This window comes from Parus major, chromosome 6, assembly GCF_001522545.3.
Source record: "Parus major isolate Abel chromosome 6, Parus_major1.1, whole genome shotgun sequence".
In the NCBI taxonomy this organism is placed as follows: Eukaryota; Metazoa; Chordata; class Aves; order Passeriformes; family Paridae; genus Parus; species Parus major.
This window is the reverse complement of record NC_031775.1, coordinates 2034440-2059467: the sequence shown is the minus strand read 5'-3', so window position 1 is coordinate 2059467 and position 25028 is coordinate 2034440. Positions and strand designations below refer to the sequence as shown.

At 48.1% G+C, this 25028-nt stretch overlaps 2 protein-coding genes across 3 annotated transcripts; both read right to left on the bottom strand.

Annotated features, from left to right (window-relative positions):
• Positions 1-192: 192 nt before the first annotated feature.
• CHUK (component of inhibitor of nuclear factor kappa B kinase complex) lies at positions 193-15167 on the bottom strand. Its single transcript, XM_015632794.3, has 21 exons — positions 14987-15167; positions 14823-14917; positions 13256-13370; positions 11731-11800; positions 11000-11088; positions 10657-10746; positions 10345-10469; positions 9845-9952; positions 9461-9596; positions 8537-8731; positions 8064-8166; positions 6973-7096; positions 6360-6511; positions 5440-5501; positions 4414-4523; positions 2996-3045; positions 2779-2875; positions 2242-2389; positions 1762-1901; positions 1098-1194; positions 193-481 (listed from the first exon to the last, which is right to left on the bottom strand). The coding sequence occupies exons 1-21, from the start codon at positions 15140-15142 to the stop codon at positions 455-457; spliced, it is 2289 nt and encodes a 762-aa protein (XP_015488280.1). The 5' UTR covers positions 15143-15167; the 3' UTR covers positions 193-454.
• CWF19L1 (CWF19 like cell cycle control factor 1) lies at positions 15164-23450 on the bottom strand. 2 transcript variants are annotated; one of them, XM_019007227.2, is made up of 14 exons: positions 23352-23450; positions 23136-23220; positions 22822-22900; positions 22309-22410; positions 21374-21588; positions 20543-20661; positions 20290-20374; positions 19614-19754; positions 18663-18774; positions 17849-17928; positions 16804-17013; positions 16302-16421; positions 15457-15554; positions 15164-15381 (listed from the first exon to the last, which is right to left on the bottom strand). In XM_019007227.2, the coding sequence occupies exons 1-14, from the start codon at positions 23372-23374 to the stop codon at positions 15237-15239; spliced, it is 1614 nt and encodes a 537-aa protein (XP_018862772.1). In that variant the 5' UTR covers positions 23375-23450; the 3' UTR covers positions 15164-15236. The 2 variants fall into 2 exon arrangements, with proteins under 2 accessions (XP_018862772.1, XP_018862773.1); XM_019007228.2 differs by lacking the exons at positions 23136-23220; positions 23352-23450 and adding an exon at positions 23016-23112 and having other exon boundaries at positions 15168-15381.
• Between the last annotated feature and the right edge of the window lie 1578 nt (positions 23451-25028).

Below are 25028 nucleotides of genomic sequence, written 5' to 3'. Positions count from 1 at the left end.
AATCCCGGTCCCGTACCTGTCCCGTTCCCCACGTGCTGTCGAGGCCGCGCTACCCGCCCCCGCCGCGCACGCGCCGCCGGCGCGTGGCACCATGGGCGCGCCGCGTCGGCGCGGGGTGATGACGTCACCACTACCCCGGTTGCCAGGCAACGGCGTGATGGCGATGGCCGCGCGGGAGTGACCAGGCCTCAGTGTGTGTGTGTCTCACCATAGACTTTATTATATATACACGCACTATACATTCATGGGGCTCACAGCAGCGGCGGGCCCTGCCCGCACCCCCTGTCCCTGAGGAGGCTCCACGGGCCGGGCCCAGGCCACTCCCTGAGGGGACAGCCGGTGTGGGGACATGGTGATGTCAACAGAACACCGCAGTGTCCCACAGGGAAGGCGGCCGAACCCACGCTCAGCACACAGAAGGCACTTGGGTGATGCAGCACCTCGGCTCCTGGGGCTACTTCAGCCAGCTCCAGTCGAAACTCTGCAAGAGTAGCAAAAAATGCAACAGAGCACAGGGCCTGGGTCTTGGATGTGTGTCTTGTCTGATGCAAAATCAGTAATTGCCCATAGAAAGGAAGCTCCCAGGAGTTAACACAATGCAGCACAGCACAGGAGCCAGGCTCACTGAGCCCTGTGAGGGCATTCTAGTTTGGGAGATCGTGGGATTTTCCAAACTGGTGGCCAAAGGATGAGCGCCTCCTCTCTCCTCTGAGGCAAGGCTGAGAGAATTGGGATTGTTCAGCCTGGAGAGGAGAAGCTTCAGAGTGACCTAACTGTGGCCTTCCAGTGCCTGAAAGGGCTACAGGAAAGATGCAAAGAGACTATTTCCATGGACCTGGAGTGCCAGGACAAGGGGGAATGGTTTCACACTGCCAGAGGGCAGGCCTAGGTGGGATTTTGAGAATGAACACATATCCATGCACATTGGCACAGGGTGCCCAGAGAAGCTGTGGCTGTCCCTGAATCCCTGGAAGTGTCCAAGGCCAGGCTGGATGGGGCTTGGAGAATCTTTTCCTATTCAAGGAGTTCTTCACATCCCCAAGACACCCTTGGGTGTCTCCTGAAAGCCAGGTCCTGGCAGATGCACCAGCACTTACCATGATGCTGTTCTGCTCCTGCCTGACCTCCTGCAGAATGCTGCTGAAGAGCTCGAGGTAATTCACATTCTCCCGGATCATGTCAGCAAAATTTTCCCTGAAGGAAGCAAAAAGCCCTAAGGTGATGGATTCCAAGCACCAAAAGTAACATCCCCATCAAAAGGTGCCCCCTCACCCCCCCTCTTTCTGGGGGGAGAAAAAAACCAAAACCAACAACAAAACTGAAACCAAACAACCCAAAAAAAGTGATTTGTAGTTTGTGCAGTGGTAGGTGACACAAAAACCTGCCTGGAGGTGGCAAGACAAAGGGGAATGGCTTCACACTGACAGAACACACTGGAAGTAAATGTTAATGAAGTAAAAGTTAATGAAGCCTCAGCTCCAGAAAACTCAGCACGGACTGAGGGAACTTAAAGAACCAGCTCCAGGCCCAAGGAAGAATGTGACATGCATTAAATGGATGGCACAGTCCTTTAACAGTGCATGTGGAACTGGCTCAGAAATAGAGAGGTTTCTGAATAAAGAGTTCAACCAAATCCCTGATTTTTTAGAGCATTAGTGACACACAAACTCCCAAAAGTTGTCTGGGAAGGATAAATCCCCTGAGATCCTGAAGCAGCCAGGCTGAGCTCCCTGCAGTGGCTGCTCCCCCAGCAGCTCATACCCATCTTCAGGAGCTGCCAGTGAGGACAGAGGGTGAGGAGCTGAATTCCCTGAGGAGCTCTGGGGGAGCCACGTGGCTGCTGGAGTTGAGGCTGTTCCTTCCAGGCTAGAGCTGACCAACGATCGAGAGGAGCTCTGAGTCTGGAAGAAAGAAATTCAGAAGAATTTAGGTGTAAATGTTATGTAAACAAGATTTGGGATTACACATGAGCACTGTTGGTAACACAGACACAGATGTGGGAACCAGGAGATGGCTTCAGGCACTGTAATTAATGCAAAAAAAGCAGAGTACTCTTTAAAGCACTTTAACCAGGAAAGCACCTATTTAGTTTCTGCTTTTACCATCTCAGACTGCCCTTCTCTGCAGGAAATAAAGCAAACAACCATGGTGTGGCAGCTACCCCTTTTTGCTGAGTTTATTTTGATGTCTCCTGCTTGTGCAGTGAAGGAAGTGCAAACAAATAGCCCAGCAGTTACTCACACAAGCAATTTTCAGCAAATGCCATATTTCCCTTTGTCTTTTTCCCTGCATCTGCATCACTGAGTTGTCAGCTTCCTTGATGTTATTTAGAGCCACTTCAATCTCAGGGAGCAGGTCAATGATCTTCTGCTTGCAGCCCAAGAGCTTGCTGGAATAAAAAAAAACAAACACAAAGTCACTTCCCAACACATTCTGGCAAAATCAAAAGCCCCACCTTGGGATGCAAGATACTTGAAAAATTAATGTACAAATCACTGTGGTATCTTCTCAGCTCTGTAACATTACTGCTTTTTTTTGAATTCCAACTTCCAACTGGTAGAATTTGCCTCATTTTTAAGTGAATTCTTGAATGCTAACAGTCATGTTTTTTAAAAATTCAGTGGAAACTCAACACAGAGGAGCAGAATTAATACTATGAGAAATGTGGATGGGAGCTTTTTGGGCTCTGACCTCTATGATTTTCCCTATCCTTTCCTACTACAAAGCTCCAAATGCTGCAAGCTGGATCTGTGTGGGTTTTTTGTCTGCATCAGTTACCTGAGGTGTCCAAAGAGCTCCTTGAGGACTCGGTCCTGGCTCTGTACTGTCTGCACAATGATCTTCACCATGTCTGTGCTGTCACTGTAGGCATGATCTGCAAGGGCCAGCAACCACCATGTTAGTAAATCCTAACAGCATTTTCTGAGTTTCAGTTCAGAACAATTAATCATGGGGTAAGAGTGTGAATCAGCCTTTACATCATCTTCTCCCATACCTGGAGGTCGTGTTTTCAATTGCTTGTACAGGTCTATGGCTCTCTGTTCCCTTTAAAAAGAAGAATATGATTCAGGCAGGTGTCAGCAGCCAGACAACTTAATAAAAAAGCACTGCAGTGAACTCAGACACTGAACCTTCTCCTACAGCTGGTACACAAGCATGACCTTTGGAACACAGGGATGTTCTTTCTGTGAATCCAACACTTTCCCAAAAGCTGTCTCTCATTTTCTCCTATTATGCAATTTATTCTCAGAAAACCACACCAAGTGGAGCTTATTTTCAGTTTCAAATCTTCACATGGCTCAGCTGTGTTTTCTTTCCCCTGTATCCTTAATTATCCAATCTCATTTCTTAAAGTGTGACTGCACAGCTGCCTGAGATATTCTTGTTCCTGTTCTGCATTTTTTGCCTGAATTTTAGTGATATTCTGTAAATGGAAAGAGACAGCTGCAGCACAAGCAAGACGACTGTGCTTCTCTTCTTCCCATGAAATGTTACTTCTTCCAAGTATTTCAAAAGCAGCCAAACTGAAAACTTCCAGCCTTGAACAAAATCCTCCCTGTTCTAAATCCCAGCCTGTCAGAAACAAGCAGCAGTTTCCCAGCTCTGACCCTGGTCTGCAGTGGTGGAATTGCTTAAAAATAACATTTAAAGAGGCATGATCCTGATTAGTTTGAGCTGCTGCTGCAGGAGGTGGCTTCTCCTTTGCACCACTTCCTCCCCTGTGCACCAGTTCTGCTGCAACTAACCAGGATGAAAAACAACTTAGCAAAGAGGGAGGGGGGAGAACATGCCAGAAGTAGGCACATTTCCTCCACAGAACAGTCAGAGTTGCTCTGAAGAGCTCTTATTAACAGATTTAATGGCTGTTCAATACCTCTCTCTTAGAACTGTCACTTGTGTTCTCAGCACCAGCCAGGTAACTGCTTCCTATGTCCTCTCAAGAGCAGAAATGCCATTAAGCTCTTTCATATTTTAATACTTTAAAAAAAAAAAAAAAGAAATCAGCTTTCCAAATATTCAAGTACCCATGAGATATTCAGCCCTTGATTTGAAAATACGGAAGGTATTTAACAGGGTTTTACAACAATCACGTAGTTTTCTCACTCAACAGTAAGAAAGTCACTCCTCTCCAACACAGAAGGTAATCCTCAGCTGAGACCAAGATTTATCTTAGCCTTGGCTCTTGTAAAATGAGGTTTCAAAGTTCAGTGATAGGCAAGCATCCCACAAGTGATGAGATCTTTCCTTTCACAAGCAAAATGATCTCAAATCAACCGTACACTGCTCTGTACTTGCAGTTTGCATTTCAAAATCGCCAAGGGAACCAGCAACAGGGAGGGGAGAAAATCCCTGAGACACTGAAATACACAAAATCCAATTATATGCAGTAAAAATGAGAAGAACAGAACTTACAAACTCTCCATGACCTCTCCTTGGCGCCTTGCATACGGACTCTTCTGCAGCTCCACGATTTCGGTGTGCAGAGCCATGATCTGCTCATCCAGGTAGCCAATATCTTCAGCCTGAGGTGAAAAGTGGGCACAGATCAGACTGAAGGAGAGCAATCAAGGAGATAAAAATCCCCAGAACACTTGTTTGGATAATGGGCTTACTGCCTGGAGAGTTTAGGAGAAAAAAAGGCTCTTTGACACAACACTGCTACAATAATTGAGGTTTTTGTTCTCAGTGCATGGTATCACCCACAACCAAACCTCTGACCACCAACACTGGCTGAGAAAAATCAGTCTCTTCATAAATCATCTCTCTGGATTTCCTCCTAGACAGACTAAGATATCCCTGTGTACAGAGTGAAACATTTTCCATTCTTCACAAAGGGGCAGGGCAGGTGGAATAACAGAACATGATTCTCATGGTCTGCCAGGTACTGGGTCAGGTTTCTGGTTGTCTGGAAAAATCTGGAGACAGCCTTGAATTATTGTGCTAGAAGCAGCCACTCTTTTATCCATTCCTTAGGTAATAAAAAAAGAGATGACTCTAATTTAAAACTCATTTGCATATCTGCTTGCAGCATGCCAGTAATTTATGTCTGTACTCCTCAGTGAGGTCCTGCAATTTTGAAATCGCTGCATGGCAAGTGATTGGTTTTCAGCCTCAGCAATGGGAATTTCTGTGTGCAGGAAGACTCCTGGTCCATAGCAACACCATTTCTTTTGGGCAACAAGTAACTCATCTCTGCATTCCACTTTCCTTTTTAGAGAGCTGAGTCTGGTGACTTTTGTTGTTTTTGTCCAAATCTATTTCAACAACTTGGTGACAGGAAACTGTGTCTTTTTTAATGCACCTGCAATGATATTCCCATTCCCACAGCAGGCAGGATATGAAACACTGAAGGGACACAGCAGTGGCACAAATGACACATTAAATTCCTGTCACAGTCTCCTTCACACAGAAATAATTCAGTTCTTTCATATCCCCTACCTGTGCACACTGAGAGGCTTTCTCTTCCATTTCCTTCCAGGCTTTGAGCATCTTCTCTGAAGCTTAAGAAAACAGTGTTGTTAATTTAAAAAAAAAAAAAGACATTAAGACATAAAAATAAAGCAAGACCTGGACTTTACCTATCTTGGTGTACTTTGAACACAAAGAACATGATGCTGAACCTCCCAGCAGGAGTCATGACCCAGAGATCCCAGAGCAAAGCTGCATCTCTGTGCTCAACCTTAACTCACACACAAACCCTTTGGTAGGATTTCACTGCTTGAAATCACTGGCCTAAAACAACTCTGAGTCCTCAAACTCCACCATTAAGCTCAACAACTGACACTTTTGATTGAACACAGACTGTCCAAATCCAGTTCACAGTGTCTTTCCATTTTCCATCATCATCCTTCAGCCCAGTCATCATTTTTGACTCAGGTTGCATTTTTTAGCCATATATATTCAAACTATGTGTAAATCTTGCTATTCTCTCCTCAACACTGTTTCTGGGACATGAAACTGCAGCTGGTGCTTTTTCAGCCCATCTCTCATCCTGACAAATGGTTTCTCCTGACAACAAGCACAGCAGCTTGTTAGCACTGTCAGCAAGTGCAGCAGCTCTGCCCTCCACTTAGTGCCCAGTCACAACTCCAAATGAATCAGACTCTGAATAAATAGCAAATATTTACATCACCAGTACTATTAATGCTCCTGTTTTCTGCTCTCAGTGGAGAACAGCTGACCACCTGTCTCACTGTCACTGAAGGTCTCCAAAAACATTCTGTTTTTTATCCTCCTGCCTTTGCTCCTGACAAACTCTTCTCCTGCACCTCCCCTAGGTAAAATATACCCACATAAAGATGCTGAGCTCCTTTATAGGATCACAGGAGACACCCAGACAAGTATTTCCCAATACCTACATATGCCATAAGCCATCTGGTCACTGTATCTCTCCAGGTCAAGGCGAATGCTCTGGTGGAAGAACTCCAGCTTTGCTTTCAGCTGCTGGGACGCTGACACCATGTTGTTCTTCATTTTGATCAGGTTGGCATTATACCGAAGGAGGCTGAGCCTAACAGATGGAACAAGGACAGCACACATGAACTGGAAAGCCCACCTGGACTTAAAAAAGAGGAAATTCTGTTACTCTAAGGTTGACTGAGCACTGGCACAAGCTGCCCAGAGAGGTCATGGAGTCTCCACCCTTGGAGATATTTGAGAGATGTCTGGATGTGGTTCTTTTTGAGCAAGGATTGGGCTGGAGGACTTCCAAAAGTCTTCATCAACCTCAGCCATGCTGTGGGACTCTGAATATCCAAGTGTATTTTGGTTATTATCCATGTCAGGCATTACCCAGTACAATTCCTGGAGTGGAATAAGCTCCCATCCCAAATACATTTTATAATGTAAAGGCACAGAACAGCAGAGGGCTGTAAAACTTTGGGGAACCAAAACTCCCTGAGATGCACGATTCCAGGCAAACAGACCCCATGCTGGCATAGCACTGATCCCTCTGAATGAGAGACAACTCACATGGCAGCTCTCTGTCCCTGGAAAAGCCTGCTGTAATCCTCCTTCAGCCCAATGACGTAGTGAACCGCTTCTGCCCACACCTTGCGCAGCTGAGGGATCGGCAGCTGGATTTTGCTGTCCTGGACTGAACACAGGAGAAACACAGTGCAGTGACAACTCTGGCAAAGGACAACATTGCTAATTCCTGCTTCAGGTGCCTAGGAAGCCAGGGAAGTTCTGCTCAATTTCTAGGTGATGCTGCTGAAGCATGCATGAGCTTCTCATGTCACAGCTCCCCAGGTATGTGACAACCTGTGACCAAGCAGGTAAAACCTTGTGGGGGGTTTTGACCAATAAAACTCTAAAGCCCAAGGTAGCAAATTTAGTTGCTCCACTTAATCCATTGATACTGGTCACTGTCCTGATCTGTTTCATCTGAAAATGTCTTCAAACCTTTTGTAGGTTTCCTCTCAGATTTCCTGATGTAGATGTTTAAGAGGAAAAGATGTGTTCTCACAGAGATGGGAACTGTCAGTACCCTGGAGTATCAATAAACATGGTGTAAAAAGCCTTTGCTACAAGAGATTCAGCACAATGGTGCCATGCAATGAGATTCACCAGAATAAAACAGCCCAGAACACAGAAAAACCTGAGTGACACTAGAAGATGAGGAAAACCAGTGGAGACAGGCCAAAGAAAATTAAGTTACTGAACATGCTGTAACTGCATGTCACAAGCTATTTTCTTTACAAGCAGTATCCCAGCAGACATCTCCTGTCCCCTGACACTACTTTTCTTTCCTAGAGGTACACAGTCAGTCACACAGATAGAGATTTATGATAAATAAACCTTCAGAGATGTCTATTAGGTCATGCAATGACTGCTGTCATCTCTGGAGACAAGCAGGGCAAGCAGAGAAGCAGCTAAATACAGCCTAAAAGCACAAACTGTTGATGCCAGGGCTATGTCATCAGGACAAGGTGTTAGGCTGCTTCAGGTTCTTAAATGGTTTTCTTTGAATCAGGCAGAACCCTTCAAGACAACACACAGGGGTTTATAAAGCAAATTTCATTTCATTTTGCATGAGAACAGCACTTCTCCAGCACACTCACCAATGTAGTTGACACAGTCAGACAGACTCCGAGAAGCAAAGGGGCCATCATAGACAGTTTTGCTTTTATCAAACAAATAGACCATGTAGCTGTCCCAGCCTCTCTGGGAAGGAAAGAGAATATTAGCAAGAGAAACCCCAAGCAACTCCTACTAACCCAGTACATCATGAACTAATTATTGTGGGCACTCCCTCTTACCAAGAGCCTTAAAAAACTTACTTTGATAGATCCCACAGGAAGACAGAACCCTTTGCCAGCAATTAATTAAATATTTAGGCATAATTAATATTTAATACTAAATATTTATTCTGTACAACTACAGAAACCTGCTTACAATACCCAATAAAAGATCTTTACAGTTACTACATTTACAGAGCAAACTGTCTCCTGTGGGAGAAGATTTAAGCAATTTATCTTCCCTAAGATTTTAAATTCTCTGAGAACACAAAAGATACAAACAGAATCCTTTTTACCACGCCATCAATAACACACTGGGAAGCAGGTTTCCGAGGGTCCAGGCAAATCCCTGTTTCCAACAGCAGCTCCTGATTTCCAGTGCTTATTCCAGTTTCAAACTCAATGCGATTCTGAAGGGAATGAAGGCTTTCCTCAGGATGCAAAAGGAAAGACACAATCTTGGCAGAGGTCATGTTTAGGATGTGTACTATCTGTAAAAAGAGGACAATAGATTACAAATCCTTGGATATCAAAGACAAAGGTACACAAGCCTGGGATGGAGCACAGAGCAGAATGAGAGCATCATTTGGTTTTACTAACCAAAATAATCAATTCAGGAGTAAAGCCCCACATAAAAAACTCAAAGCCTGGGCTTGTAACTTTTAATGTCAGAGAAAACCACAATCCAACACACTAACACCCTTCACAAGCCCTGCTGCAGCTTATCACAACAAAATTATGCTCCTAATTCTAAACAGGCTTGCCTTGGCTAGTCTGACTCCAGCAAAGCTCAAGTAATTATCTGAAGAGGAAAAATCAGGTGAATGTCACCTCTGCTCTCCTACAGGCATTACTACTGTAGTACATGAATACACCTGAAGGGAACAGCATCCCAGGGAAGTCTGGGAAAACTTATTAGCAAATCATAAACCTTTATTTGATCCTGGCAAGCCCTTTCCAGGATAACAAACAGTAATACAGGGTTATCCTTCTACTCCAAATGTAAAGCTAGAGATTAATATTGCAGGAGATGTTTTCATCTCCAATATGTACTGGACTGGCTGTAAATGCACTCACTTCCTGATACCAAGAAAAAACAATTTCTCCTGACCCTGGAAGCTGGATGATGTCAGGATTACAGCTTTGCTCTGCTGAACACACTCTCTGACCTCTGGGATGCTTTCAGAAGGCCTTTAAACCCAGTAACAGCCCCCACTCACCTTCAGATTCAGTATGTGATCCATTATTAGGAAACACCTTGGACGACTGGTCTCAGGATCTGAACCTCCACCCCTCTGCTGTGGATCCCAATTCAGCATCAGCTGCAACCAGTTCTCCATGGGTTCTACAATCAAACTAAAGCAGAAAGACTGTAAGGAAGGGGAGGGCTGAACCAGGCTGAACCAGCTCAGCTTCCTGGGCCTCTCCTTGTGTGCTCTATTCAACAGGCTCTGACCATCTACAGGCTATCCCTTAACAGTAGCTTGCTAGGAGCTTGAAACACTCTGGAGAAAGAAGAAGGAGCTCTCAATGCTTGGGATAAAGGAGGAAGAGCCCTCAGTTTAGCAGACCAGAGCTGTCCCCTGCAATGAGGACACACGAACCTGCAGAGGCTGTGAGGCTGCGGCAGGTGGGTGCTGAAGCGAACCTCCCCGTTCATCTCCTCAGAGGCAAAGATGTGCTTTGGGTCCTTCTTCTTGATTTTTTCATGCCTGGAAAATAAAACCCTTTGTGTATATACTGAGGAGTGTTACTTTTGTAAGGGAGCAACCAAAGACAGCAAGGAAGTGCCAGTGTTCATCAGCTTTAGATAACAAACTCATCTTTCAGGACAAAGATGCCATTTTCAATCTACCCAGAACATTCCCATGTGGAAGACAGGAGCTCTTCCAATTAACTCTGCCTCTGGAAAGGTTTACCTCTTCTCTTGTTCTAACAGAAACCCAAGTTTCCTATTTTTTTCTGTTTCAGAACCACCCTTTTAAAAACCATACACTCCAGGCACAGCAAGACAAGCAGAAACCTCCATATGCAGCTTGAAGTCTTTCTGCACAGTTTTAAATGTTAGCACTTCCAAGCACCTCTCCCAGGAAAAGTGTCTTACCAGGCAAATGGCTGTAGATTATGTAAGAAAGGTCTAAATCCTGCGATGCATTCAAACACCATTGTCCCAAAGCTCCAGTAATCAACAGTAACCGAGTAGGATTTGTTCTCAAAGAGTTCTGGAGCCTGAAAACAATCATAAAAAGACACTGACTTTTCTGCAGAGACAAAGCTGTGTCCAGGTGTGGCTCCCTGAGAGGGGACACCCTTGGGACAGGTCCCCAGGATCTCCATTTTTGGGGGTTTCAGCCCTTGCCAGTGCCAAGCCAAAGCTGCCCTGCCCCAGTGCTGGTGACACTAAAAACAGTCTTACCAGATATTGCAATGTTCCAACAAATGAAGTGCATAAACTTCCTTGATCCAGATCCTTTGCATATCCCAGGTCTATTATTTTGTGAACAATCTGCAAACAGTTTAAACAGTTCATCAGAAGAGCAAATGCTGAGGGGAAAAAAACACCAAACAACCCAAAATCTGCTCAGTGACAGCCACAGAATACTCTCAAGAGGAAAGCCAGAACGGAAATTCTGGAGAAAATCCATGACAAAGCTTTGGCAACAGTGTTAAAAGCTTTTAATAAATGTACAGTTTTCAGTCCAGTTCAATGTGATAACTTCCAGAAATGACAGTGGAAACACACTGACCCCCTGACTTACCTTCCCACCTTCATCCTGAAGAACAATATTTTCAGGCTTTAAATCTCTGTGTATAATTCTGTTCTCATGCAAATACTGGATACCAGACCCTGAAAGACATGTGCTTGATTTAACAGAAAATAAAATTCACATTGATTAAACATACATCTGATAAAAACCTAATGCTGGGGGGCAAGCTCCCAGCCTTCCACAATTTACCACCACTCACTTCTACATTTAACACCTTCCAAACCTCTGTTTCTTCTCCACTGTGTTTTCACATCTTTGCAAAGACATGCCAAAGACACCCAACTTATTATGAAAAATAAACAAAAAAACATTCTGGAAGGGGAACAGGGATAAAGCAAGCAGAGTTGCTCTTTATTTTAGGAATTCAGCTGGAAGCCCTCAAGAGCACTGAAAGGCCAGAAGTCCAGGCCAGTATTCTAAAATACTTTCTCATGCCAAAACTAGCTCTTCCTACAAGCAGTGACAGATTATCTGTAAGAGAATTAAGAAAACAATGAGCTTTCCTAGAAAATCTTTTTCCTAGAGAAAAATTTCCACTGCCCTTTATCAGACAGCACATCCCTCCCACAGTGCCCAAAAAACAGGTACTTTCCAATGGGCCTGATTTTTTTTTAATACCCTGTTCACTTTAGTTCCCTTTTCATGGTCAGCTGAAAAAGGAAAATACCACTACACTTAAAAAGAATAAACAAAATAAACAAAGGAAAGCATTAACTACATACCAATGTCACTAAGCAGAGAAAGGATCTGACTTTCCTTCAGCCCACAGCAGTTTTCTGGTTTGTTCAGCAGCTACCAAAAAAAAGCAAAAGATGTTCAGATCCACACTTTTGTTAACAGCAAAAACCAACATTTTCCATCCCCTGTTGAAACTATTCAGCACAGTTCAAGGATCACTCCAGCTGAATGGGACAGTTGACTTTGTACAGTAAAATCATGGCAAGAAAACAACTCAAGCAAACCAAAAATTCAGCAAGCAAAGGGGTCGGAGATAAAGGCAGGGCCACAGGTCTGCAGGCAGGGGAGGCTCCCCCTCAGCACTGCATTAATGAGCTGTCAACAAAAGCAGCTTCAGCAATTTCTGACTTTTACTGCAAACAAGACTTTATGAGATGACTGAGGTGCTTCAGCCCTCACAATGGGTTCACAAGGAGAAATTAATAATGAAGTGAAACTCAAATGATGCCAAACAAAAGAAAGATTTTAAAAATACAATCAGAAATAAAAAATATTATGTTTTTTTACTTTTCTTTAAGGAACAAAGCAGTACAGAACATCAGATGGAATGAAGCATGTTACTTCCTAAATTGTTTCAGCATCTATGCCACCTAAGGATTCATCAGAAATGAAGTGACCAAACACTGCACTGCAAGCAGAGCTAATTTCTCAGCCAGAGTCTCTGATCTACCTTCAGGGAGCCTCCAAACTTTTACTGCAATAATCCAACAGCCAGATAGCTCTGAGAACACGGCCAGATGCCTGTGTCTGCAACTCCCAGATGCTTTTTCACATATGCCCCTTCTTTTACCATGACTTAAAACCTGAAAGTGTCTCTTGGACTGTTTCTAACAACTCAAAACCATATAATGAGATGGGGTTACTGCATTCACCCTCTACTCACATTCCCCAAGGCTGTTTAACACCAGTAACAAAAACTACAGAAAGTGAGTTTCCTGATCCCATAGATGAGGTGCTTTCTAAGCAAATCCTGACAGGGATTTGCTGTTTCACCCCTACAGAAGTTGCTGCTTCCTGAATCCAGGTGTAATGGAAAGGGAGCATAAACTCTACCAGGTTATGAAGCCACTGCCTGGGGAACTACTGAAAGGCTCCTTTATTTTTGGGTGTTGCCCATGAGCAGACTGGCAGTTTCCAGGAGTAGTGAAGGTTTAGAATCCCTGAAGGCCCCAGTCCAGGCTCATTCCCTGTGCTGAGAGCAACACTGGATACATGTGAATCCAAACCAGTCACACTGAGCAGAGAGAGACACAGCAGCTGCACTAATGCTAAAGCAGCTTCATGAAAGGACACACTCTGCCAGGATGAAAGAGTATCTGCCCTTGGGTTGCCCTCTGGTTTCAAAAACACAAGCCTCATTTCCCACACGTGGCTTTTTCCCACTCTACATTTACTTCCTCACACCTGTACCCAGAAAGAGAAGCACCACAGAGCAGACCTGGTTACAGGAGGAGCACTAACACAGCTCGTTTGGGTTATCTGTTTTATTGAGAGCAAAGCAGGCGTTACCTTGCGGAGGTCACCCCCCGAGCAATACTCCATGGCCAGGAGAGGGACGTCGTTAACCAGGAAATTCATCTCCTCAGGAACCTCACAGGCTCTGACCACGTTGGGATGGTTCAGCCTAAGCACATGGAGAGCTGGATGAAAACTCTGCCTCTTTTGGGAGAATGAGACAACAGATTGCCAGGCAATCACCTTTTATGTTCCAGAGACAGCTTCTGTTCCCCACAGGAATCCTTGCTCGCTCGTCAGGTGGTACCTACCAGTTCCCAAATGTATTAAATCCATACCTCGGGAATACACAAACCACTGATGGACAGAAATGATGTCTCAAAGCCAAGGTACAGGACTTTGATGATGAGGATCCAGACTCAAGTTCTGAATGCTTGCACAGTCCTGGCAAAGTCATGACGTGTGTGTGTGTGTGCTGCTGTATGTAGGAACAGACTCCCCCTGGCCCAAGCGTTCCACAAGAATCCCTTAACACCTGTGTAACTGCACCAGGCAGGTGAAAGCCACATTCAGAGGAAAAAAATTACCTCTGCAGCTGAATTCAAACAGCTGCTTCCTGACTGTCTCTAATACACGCTACTCTTGGGAATAAATGACATATCCAGAAGGAAAAGAAGGCAAATTATTTGTCTCTACACCTTCCAAAGCCTCTGGACACCAATGCAACAGCAGCTTGTGACTCGGTGGTTGTTTTCAGCAACCAAATCAGACATCACCAAGCCCTTACTTACAAATTCAAGTTCCCTGCAAATGGTTTCCCCCCATGTCATAGCACATGGTGAACAGGCTAACAAAGTGACAGCAGCAGCTCAGAAAAGTCCTGAACAGGGTCACTACAGGCCTCAGGGAAGACAACTCAGAGCATTAGTGCTCCCACCAGTGGGACAGAGGATTTTCTGCTCCAGGATCACTGTCTCTCTCTTGAGAACAGTTCTGTGAGACCCAAACACCCAGTGGCAGCCCCCACATTCACAAGACCAAAGCTGTCCAGGCCTGTTTCACTTGCTAGAGAGGGAGGGTGGGCAGCACAGAGTATGGACTTTCTCATGAGGAAGTGTAAGGAGAATTTATTCTTTGGATTCGGCAGCGTAACAGAAAAAAAGCAATTTCAGGATCCCCCGGTTGCTAAATCAAAAACAAAGGTACCGCAGGGTACGGGAACGTGTGGGTGTTCCCAAGTCACAACATCTAAACTCAACCCACAGGGTGGTGTGAGTTTGGAGGAATTTCGGATGAGTGAACAGCCCAGGCAGCACAGCAGGGCAGGGGGCTTTGAAGTCACCAACTCCCGAGCCAAGGCATGGGCTGGGACATCGGGATGAGAGATAAACCAGCACAGGCGTGCGAGGTGACAGAAGATCCAGGGGCTGACCCCCGGCGGTTCCCACTCTCAAGCTGGTCCAGCAGCCGAGGCACCAGCTGTCCCCACAACATCTCCCAGCCGGTCCAGGGGCTGACTCCCCGCACTCCCCTCTCCCGGCCAGTCCAGGGGCTGACCCCCGGCTGTCCCCTCTCCCCGTCTGTCCGGTGCCGGGCCGGGCCGAGCCGTGCCCGCACTCACTTCTTCATGATGTCGATCTCATGACACCAGCGGTCCTTGTTCTTGACGCTGAGCTCCAGCCGGCACGATTTGATGGCCACGCGGTCGCCAGAGTCCTGCGGGACACAGCGCCGTCAGCCGCCCCGGCCCGGCCGTGCCCTCCCCGCCGCCCGGCCCGGCCCCACCTGGTGCTGGTACAGGCACACGTTGCCGAAGCCGCCGGTGCCCAGGCGGTCCCGCATCTCCCAGGGCCCGCAGCCGCCGGCCGGGTGCCCGCGCAGCGCAGCGCCGCCGGGGGCCCGCTCGCCGGCGGCGGGCGCGGGGGGGCCGCCCCGCTCCATGGTTCAGCCGCTCGCTCCGGCACTCCGCCTTTATTGCCGCGTCACCGCCTGGCGCCGCCCGCGCCCGCCCGGGGCCGCCGCCGGCAGCGCCGCCTCAGTCCCGGAGGGAGAAGTCGAAGGGCTCGAACTCGCGGCGGAAGGCGCGGGCCTGCGCCGCCTCCTCGGGCCGCTGGGCGGCGCACTGCCGCCAGTCCGCGCGCTGCGGCTGCGCCAGCAGCGCCTCGCTCGCCAGCACCTCCCTGCGGGAACAGCGCCGTGACGTCACCGCGGTGCCGCGATGACGTCACGGCGCGGGGGGCGGGGCCGGCACCCACCTGCCGAACTGCAGCGGGAAGCGGCCGCGGATGCGGTGGAACAGCTTCTCCCCCGTGTCCAGCTCCACGTAGAAATACGGCACCCCCGGCTGGGCCACCTGCGCGTCGGGAATCGCGGAAACACAGAATCAGTTCGGCTGGAAAACACCTCCCACAGCATCAAGTCCAACACACGACCGATCACCGCCTTGTTAACTAGACATGGCACACGTCCCGTCTGTACCCTAAACACCTCCACCACATCCCTGGGCAGCCCCTCAAATGCCTAATCACCCTTCTACACTCTAGAGTGTATTTATAACACTGGGAAGAAAGGCTCTGACAAGAGCCACCAGGTGACAGGCACACTCTCCTCCCAGCCAGTTCAGGGGCTGGGGACCCAGCTGTCCCCATGCCATGGTCCTCTTTCCTGGGAGGAAACTTGGAAAAATAACTCCACAAACTGCCTGAGGTCAGTGCCTGACATCAAACAATACCTTCCATGGGAGGAAGGAGCAGTGGGTCACTTCCTGCTGGGATCACCTCTGATACTTTGTTGGTTTAATTCTGCCCTGAGTGACTAAACAAGACAAGCAGCCAGCTCTGATCACTCCTAACCTCATCTAGGTCACCCCAACCTAGTACAGCACATTTTTGGAGGACAAGGCCACGCTCACATTTCTCAGCTGAGAAATCATCTGTTGTTCATGGGAACTTGTCCCAGAGCAGAACACCTCTGGCACATCCCCAAATCCATGAGGTTCTGCCTCCAACAGCTTAACCCCAGCCCACAGAGTGACCTCAGAGGGAAACAGCAGCTTGGGCAGGACAGAGGGGAAGTGAAGAGGTGAAATCTGGCCCCATACTTGTGCGATATCCGAGTGCTCTGGGATTTCTAACAGCTCAATCTGCTGTTCCTGTGCCTGTGCAATAAAAGCCTCCTTGATGTCTTCAGAAGTACAGAGGTCCAGTGGGACAGGAATCACCTGGAGAGGGAGGACATTTCCATAAAAGGAGACAATGCATTTGCAGAAAGCCATCACTCCATCACTGGAGCTCGTGGGCTCCTCAGTACAGCTCAGCCTCATCACACAAGACAGGTGAGCACCCATCTCTACAGGCTTAAACTTATGAGACTTTTTTTCCTGTAGGAGCTGGACAGAGAGCTGAAAACTCAAAGCTTGAAAGTTCTCAGCACAGCCTGCTCCTTTCTCATCTCTGTGGTAGTTCTGCTGCAGCTCTGATATACTTACAGACCTGCCACACACAGCAACCACCATGATAAACCCCAAAATGACCCCTTCAATTCATTTGGAGTTTATATTCAGCACAAGTTTATGTTTTCCCTGGGCAACACCCAAACCATACCTGTAGCTGCAGATGCTGACTCCTATAGTTTCTTTCAAATAGGACATATCTCTTTCCCTTGCTTCTGAAAAATTCCTTTAGGGCAGCCTTGTACTTGGTCACTTCTTCCAGCACCTCTGAAGACAAGTCCACCACTGATTGATAGTGCCCAATTGGCAAAATCAGGACATGGTCAGGTGACAAACCCCCTTTGGCCAGGGCAAGGTAGCACTAGAGTGAAACAACACACACCAGTTACTCACTGAGCTGTAGGAATTTACTCTCTGACTACTCATTGTGAGTAGCCCTCAGCCTCAGGAACAGGAGTGTCTTCTGTGTTGCTTATTAGGGGTTGTTTATTAGCCATTTTATTTGTATTTATTTTTATACTGAATCTCTTAATCACAAGAGGAATGAGAAAGAGATGAAGGGACTGCCAAAGGACAAACAATATAGTATCTTTTGAATGCCAGAGAATGCCTTGTCTGCAGGGCAGCTGCTGAGTGAACTTCACCACTGAGACAGGAATTTCTTATTCTGACACAAAAATCCACCTAAAAATTTAAACTAAGCCTGTGGACAAACCTGTCCCTCTAAGTGGATTATGCTATACAGGAGAAATATCTTTAAGCAAAGTGCATAAAACAACGATGGACTGAGCTTCAAAGTCAACATCTTGAAGTACATCTTGGAGATACCCTCTTTTTTATCTCTATGGAACAAAACTGTAACCAGCCACCCCACAGAGATCTGGCACTGGTGCATCCTGCAGCCAAAGCAGGTTTCCAGCTGGAAAAGTTTTGCCAGATGGTTACAGAGAGCTGCCACAGCAAAGAGTGTTCTGGCACTGGAATCCAGCTCTGCTGCTGGAGCAAAACTGGGCCATGCTTCACTTCTTAAGAGTTAATGTGTTTGTAGAGGAGATGCAAAGAAACTGAAAGCAAACCCAAGAGCCAGCTGAAAATAAAGTTCATTTGTTTTAAATTTAAAATTGGAGATTGGCATTTTGTTTTGCCATGTCTTAGTGTGATTCTGACCTAGCAAAGCCCAAGCTGCTGGTACTTACATGTGTGCCAATACTGACAACCAAGTGCTTCTCCACCTCTGGGCTGGCCAGGCAGAACCAGCAGGGCCCTGTGGGCTGAGCTTTGTTGGGAAAGAAAACAAGGATTAGCAGAAGGGATATTTGTCAGAAGACAGACAACCTGGAATTTTCCAGCCATCCTTCCCAGTTTTTAAAGTGCTGAAGGCATCAGAAAGACACAGCTCTGGCCAGGGAAACTCCAGCAAGAGAGGAGGTGGTGGCAGTCACCCCCTGCTGACTGCCAATCTCCTGGAATGCCCTAACCTAATGAAGGAGGAGTTTAGTAGTTCCAGGAGTTAGTAGCTGCAGCTCACTAGGTAAGAAAACACCAGCAAATTTAAGCAAACAAATATAATGAGGTAAAATTACTGCACAGATAAAGACAGGGGCAGATGCTGGCAAACACACTTGTCAGTTCTGGCCTAGCCATCACACCTAAAACACCTGGATTCACATCCAAAACACCTGGATTCACACCCAAACTGTGATACCTGAGCTGAGCTTTTTTGGAAGTGCCATGTCTGGTTCAGAGGGTAAATGCCATCAGCCCAACCACAACCACAGACCCAAAGGGCTTTGAAACTCTGACTCTTGACCCTTCTTTCACCTACTGAAGCCTATCTTCCCTTGGAAACAAGGGACCCTTGATCCTCCTGCATTGTCCCAGCAGCTGGCAGTGACAGCTCTCTGGCTAGATGACACCTACAGCTCAACAGCTTGACAAACAGCTTGGAGTGATGTGGTCCATCCAATGCCTCGAGGGAAGAGCCCAGGAAAAAAGCATCTTCACACTTACGGGGTTTCTTGGCTTGCTTAGGTTGGGAATCCCCTCTCTCTTTCCCCTCTGAGGGACGTTTCTTTCCCTGATGCTTGTTCAAGTCAAAGAAAAACTGACAAGCTGGTTCTTCCTGTTTAGGAAATGAAAAGTGAACAGGATGTTCAGTTAGAAATGTACCACGGAAAGTGACAGGATATTCAGGAATTCAGTTTTCCCTGAAGAGCTGTGAACCACTTTTGAAAAGCACCAATATCACAGAATCTCTGAGGCTGGAAAATCCCTCCCAGCCCATGACCCCAAGCTGTGCCTCATCCCCACCTTGTCCCCAGCCCAGAGCACTGAGTGCCACGTCCAGCCCTTCCCTGGACACCTCCAGGCATGGGGACTTCAAACCTCCCTGGGCAGCCCCTGCCAAGGCCTGAGCTCCCTTTCCAGGAAGAAATTCCTTCTGAATATCCTGGAACAGAATTACCTGTTTTCCTAGTAATGCAACAGACTTTGCCTGCTTCAGTCAGGGAAAAACTTCTGGGAGAGCTGCCCCAAATCATTATGCTCTCCTATTCAGCCTTATGCTGAACATTCAGAATTGCCTGATTTTATGGATTATTCAGATATTTTTATTTACCAGCCAGTGCCTAAAGAATGGCTTTATTTCTTAGAGATGTTAACCTCTCACAGACTCACCAGAGGTTGAAAACATTTGACTGAGTTACCCCATACAGCCAAATGCCATTAAAAGGCTTTAATGCTGAAGGGGAAAAAACTCTGTCCCCATCTTTCTTACAGTCCTCCTTTAAGAAGTGGAAGGCCACAATAAGATCTCCCTGGAACCTTCTCCAGGCTGAACACCCCCAGCTCTGCCAGCCTGTCTCCACAGCAGGGTTTTGGAGAGATATCCCAAAGGGAAAGCCAAGCAGTGTTGTGAGCACAGAGAGTGAACCAGGAATGTGAAGGAGCACAGGGTGGTACCTCAGCAGAGAGTGGGGCTTTGCTCTTGGGAGTCTCCTTCCTCAGTTTCCGGTAGGGATTTTCAGTGACATCCTGAGGCTGCTTCACCAGCTCTGTGGGGTCCATTGAGCTCATGGGCACGATGCTGAAGGCATAGAGGTACTGCAACAAACACAGGGGCTCAGGGGCAAGCAGCTCCTGCCATGGCTGCACCTCTGAGGAGATCACTTATGAACTAAGACACCCCAGAACAGTTCCACACCGCTCAGCACATCAGTGTTTGTGCCAAGGCAGGGCATGGAGAAACACACCTCCTGTGGCCACACAGGAGTTTATGGAGTGCATCCTTGATCCCTGCCTGTTTCCAGGCCTTCTTTCTGGCCTTTTTTTGTTACCAGGCCTGGATCCTGTGCATCCCTTAACTATCAACCAATATTCTGTAACTTTCTTAAGGAGAGAAGAGAAATGGGTTAAAAACCTCCTACCAGAAGTTTGTTGTTTTTAGTGGTTTGTGCCTCAGAACACAATGTACAGCCCATAGCCCTCTCACAAAAAAGACAAGTTGTACTTCTTACTCAAGTGAGACAGATCCCTCCACTCCAGCCAATCTTTTAAGTGCCTGATGTTGTCATCTAACTGGTCTCACTGCCCTTTTATTGTACTTGAGAAAAGAAAAGGATTCAAGGGTGTACAGTACCTTTTTCTTGCTTGTATTGCCAACATCAGCAAGTGCAATGAACCTGGTCACATGCTGTGGGGTCTCCTGTAGCACCACATGATTCCTGTAAGGAAGCAAAACTTGGCTGTACTGGCACATAAAGTATTGAAAGGACAGTGGGAGAACTCTTGTCTGCCATGAAGATACACAGACAGCACATCAATCCTCCTGTGTTCCTTAAAAACTGAACCCCTACTTGAAAAGAAGTGAGATTTCACATGATTTTACAAACCTGTAAGGAAGTCTTTCGTAATAGGACTTCTCCAGGGCAGCAAAATGGTACCTTGGTTTGAGACTTGCAGCTAGCTCTGATACTAATTTTGAGCCACACTTCTTGGTATCTATTTCTCCCTATAAAACACAAACCAAGCTTTATTCACACCTCTCAAAGAGCAGGGAAAAGAAAGGTTTAATATACTTCTCTGTAACTGCAAGTAACTCCCAGAAAATTCATGCCAAGGGAAGTCCAACATAGAATGACACATTAAACAACTACACAGAATAGCCAAGGGAATTTCTGACATCTGAGTTTTCTTTTAATGCCAGAACAACCCAACAAATTGTTTCTCTACAACCTCCAAGGGCAGCAGGGTTGGTTATTATGATGTGAGGGAAGGTTTCTCATGCATTTAAACTGAGGATTGTATCTCTTTCTGGATGTTGGAAGAAACTGAGAGGAAGCAAAAAAAGTTCTTTTGCCACATGTGTGTGGCCTTGCTGTCCAGATAGATTTCAACTAATCTGAAAATCTCTTCTGCTAAGGAACATCAACACAACAAAACTGGACACAAATGAAACAACGCCCTTAAAACCCAGACTAATGAAGAACCAGACCACCTGGCTGATGCTTAAGGAAATAAACACCAAAACACTGAAAAAGCGCCAGGGACAGATAAAATGCCCTGAAGTCTCACAAATTCCCCTCCCTTCAGTCCTTCCTTCTCTGAGAAGAACCAGAGCATCTGCTTTCCCTGCTAGCTTTGTCAAGCACTCAGAGAGGGTGAACTGCCAAAGGAAGGAGAAAGGCAACCCTTTGTGAAATCCCCCGGAACTGAACACTCACCGCGCTGTTGGCGAAAGTCCCCACCTCTCTGGGCCAGGGGGATGTCAGCAAGATATCCACACCCCTGAAGTTTGGGGTTGACAGCAGAGACGTTTTCAGCTCGGCCACGTCCTTGGCGCTGAAGCTGTGGGCGGGCGCCGGCTGCTGCTGCGCCTCGGTGCCGCTCAGGTACGCGATCTGCAGCCCCGAGCAGCCGCTGTACACTCCCCTGCGGCCTGCAACAACACACACAGCCCTGAGCTGCAGGCAGGGCAGGGAATCCCCTGGGACAGGGCAGCAGCAGACTTGTTGCTGCTGCAGCTGTCCTCACAGGCAGTCATTTTCTGTGCCCAGAGTAATGGCATCGCTCGGTGGCACAGCTCAAACACAGCCCTGCCCACAACGGAGCTATTCAAACAAGCCCCAGTCTTCCCCCTCCTCCCTGACACCTTGTTTCCCAAAAACTCATCCACAGCAATATGAAGTCTCAGCAAAAAACGCCAAGTGCCTCTACTTTGTTATATTTTTGGCCTGGAGGCAATTCTGGAGAGAAACTGGTTTTTCCTTTTAGCTTTGCTGCACTTCACTTGTTACCTCTGCTACTCCAGAACAGCCACAGAGCAAAATCATATTGAAACATTCTCCTACAAAGACAGGCAAGCTCTGGGAGTAAGATTCCCTCAAGGAACAGCCTCTTGTAACCACTATTCCTTCTGGTTAGCAAGTTCAGTATCAGAGAAATGAAACAAAAAACCCAAACAAATCACAGAAGCAAGGTTTTCTTTCACATTTTACACAGATTGTACCGACATCAAATTCAACTCCAGTTTGAACCACAGGATAAAAAAATGCTGCTTAAAACTCCCAGAGAAAGAAAGGTGGGAGATGAGAGAATATTCATGAAAGCCCCAGCAGGCAAAGGCAGCTCCCTGACCCCAAATCCCCTGCAGCCTTACCCAGGTAAGTGATGTTCTCAGCTAACTCACAGCCGCTGACATCCGGGAAATAGCTCAAGGTGTCCTGGTTGTTAGCACCAAGCACGTAGGTTGGGATTGGAGCTGTGGGAGAAAACCTCATGCACTCAGTGAGCTTTAATTCCAATGCACCAGCCCACATTGCCCAGGAATCTCAGCAGGAAATCCCATCCCAGTCAGACCCTCCACCACACCTTGGGAGCAACAAGCACAGGACAAGAAACCTTCCTGCAGAGTGAGTCCCCAGCCTGGTGATCCCAGAGCTGCAGGTGGGGAACAACCTCTGCTCCACCCACATCGCCCTCCCCTAATTGTGTAAGATTAGCCCCAAAATGATGCACAGCCCTAAAGCCAAAGGTGTTCCAAACCAACCCATCTTTCCCTCCTGTGTGGGGTTTCCCTGCTGGACTATAACTGCTTTAAACTCCACAGTGCCCAGCCGTGGCTCCTGAATTCCAAGGTGGGCTGTGAAGCGGTGCCACCCTCCTTCCTTACCTTTCTTGGCCCCTGAGCGGTACTCGGCCCATTCTGCCTCCGAAGTAGAGCCAAAGAAATTCCCGACACACAGAAGCATCTAAAAACACCGGATAAAGCGGGGGTTGCCATTTCACAAAACACACACGAGGGCTTTGCTTGCACCACTTCAGCAGCATTTGGTTTACTGAAGTGAAGATATTCCTCACACCCACCGAGCACCGCCGGCACATCTCCCACACAGGAACCCCACCTCGGCCGTCTCGGGACGGGAATGGGAACTCCACGGGAAGGGCACCACGTCCACCTCCCCCCACAAGCCCCACAAGCCTTACGTCGAAGCGGCCGCTCTTGGCCTGGATGGCGCGGACCCGCCCGAAGATCGCCTCCAGCCGCCCCTCCACATCGCCACACGCCAGCCTGCGGGACACCGCGCGGTCAGAGCGGCCGGCACAGCACGGTCCGGTCTGGTCCGGCCCCAGCCCCGCCGCAACCTCAGCAGGCCCTGCCCCCATCCCGCGTCCCGTCCCGTCCCGTCCCGTCCCACTCACACGCGCAGCGGTGCCGCCGCCATCACGACGATGCTCGACCCGAACCTCCCGCCACTTCCGGGTGCGCCGCTCAAAGCGCTCCGCCGCTCCCGGGTGCGCCGCTCAAAGCGCTCCGCCGCTCCCGGGTGCGCCGCTCAAAGCGCTCCGCCGCTCCCGGGGGCGCCGCTCAAAGCGCTCCGCCGGCTGCCGGGTGAGCGGTGCCCGAAGCCTGACAAAACGAGCTGGAATCGCCGGAAGTTTAAATCCCGGTGTCCGCAGGAATCGCCGATATTCCCCATGCGCGTTATCTTCATCGTGCTGCGTTGGTGCTCTAGTCAGTGTTGGCAGTAAATTTAGAAAGCCCGTGAAGAAGTAGAAGAGGTGATCGGGTAAGAGAGGAGTCGTTGTCTCAGAAGTGGCTGAAATAATTACTGCAGGTTGACTATTTACACCGATAAATTATTCTAAAGTTCATTATATATGTTAATATATGTAAATACTATATTTCGATGTTTATGTATAACTATTATGCTGAGCTGTACCAAAACGACCACTTAGGCTGTAAACAGCAGACAAGTTCTCCAGTAGTTACCAGCTTTTATATTTTATTATAATAATGCCTTATGAATAAACAATACCTTACCAATAGCTTTTATAGGGGATTTTTAACTGAAATGCTTCTATATTTTTATTAAGGTTTTACAATGTTACCCTCTGAATTCTGTAACCAGGAGCTGAAATTTGTGTTGATGCTGTTGGGTTTTGTTCCTCCTGTGGTATTGGGACCGAACCCTTCCACATTTCAACAACAGGCAGGAGAAATGTAAAGTAGTAACTTTTATTTTCTGCATCTCACCTGGCCTGAATGAACCACAAAATAATCACGGAATGGTTTGGGTGGGAAGGGACCTTAAAGCCCATCCAGTTCCACCCCCTGCCATGATCTGGGACTCCTTCCACTATCCCGGGTTGCTCCGAGCCCCAGAGTCCAACCTGGCCTTGGACACTTCCAGGGATCCAGGGGCGACCACAGCTGCTTTGGGCACCCTGTGCCAGGCCAACATCACTCCCAAAAGCCAGCAGAGCCGGTTGTTTACCGGCGGGCAGTGGGAAGCCGAGGAGGAGTCCATTTATTTTACTGACGGTAACTGGACCGAAGCGCACGGGCCGGTCGCGGGCAGGAGGCCGCGGTCGCCGGCGGCTCCAGCGCGTCACAGAGTCAGCAAGGACACCCCGACGCGCTCCTGCCTCGCTCCCGGCCCGATCCCATCAACTCCAGCAGGTCATGGACAACACCCGAAGAAGAGCTCCCCGCCGTCCCGAGCTCTCCAAGGGGCGGAGAGACCGCCGCCCCTCCGCCGTCACCGCCCCTCAGCGGAGCCGCCCCTCAGCTTCCTGTCATCACGGCCGGTCCCCCAGCTCCCCTCAGCGGCGCCGCCGCCGCATCGCCACCGCTTCCCCTCAGCGGCGCCGCCCCTCAGCCTCCCGTCGTCATGGCGGCTCCTCCACCTCCTCTTCTCAGCGGCGCCGCCCCTCAGCCTCCCGTCGCCATGGCGGCTCCTCCACCGCCTCTTCTCAGCGGCGCCGCCCCTCAGCTTCCCGCCGTCATGGCGGCTCCTCCACCGCCTCTTCTCAGCGGCGCCGCCCCTCAGCTTCCCGTCGTCATGGCGGCTCCTCCACCGCCTCTTCTCAGCGGCG

What these genes read in the sequence shown, in the direction of transcription:
- CHUK (XM_015632794.3), bottom strand. Translation starts at nt 15,142, where the DNA reads ATGGAGCGGGGCGGCCCCCCCGCGCCCGCCGCCGGCGAGCGGGCCCCC. An exon ending in CGGGGGGTGACCTCCGCAAG is followed by an intron (nt 11,801 to 13,255) that starts GTAACGCCTGCT and finishes TTTTTTTGGTAG; the next exon opens with CTGCTGAACAAACCAGAAAA. An exon ending in CAGGGACAGAGAGCTGCCAT is followed by an intron (nt 6,512 to 6,972) that starts GTGAGTTGTCTC and finishes TCCATCTGTTAG; the next exon opens with GCTCAGCCTCCTTCGGTATA.
- CWF19L1 (XM_019007227.2), bottom strand. Translation starts at nt 23,374, where the DNA reads ATGGCGGCGGCACCGCTGCGCGT. An exon ending in GCGGCGGCACCGCTGCGCGT is followed by an intron (nt 23,221 to 23,351) that starts GTGAGTGGGACG and finishes GGTGTCCCGCAG; the next exon opens with GCTGGCGTGTGGCGATGTGG. An exon ending in GGACTTTCGCCAACAGCGCG is followed by an intron (nt 20,662 to 21,373) that starts GTGAGTGTTCAG and finishes TGTGTTTTATAG; the next exon opens with GGAGAAATAGATACCAAGAA.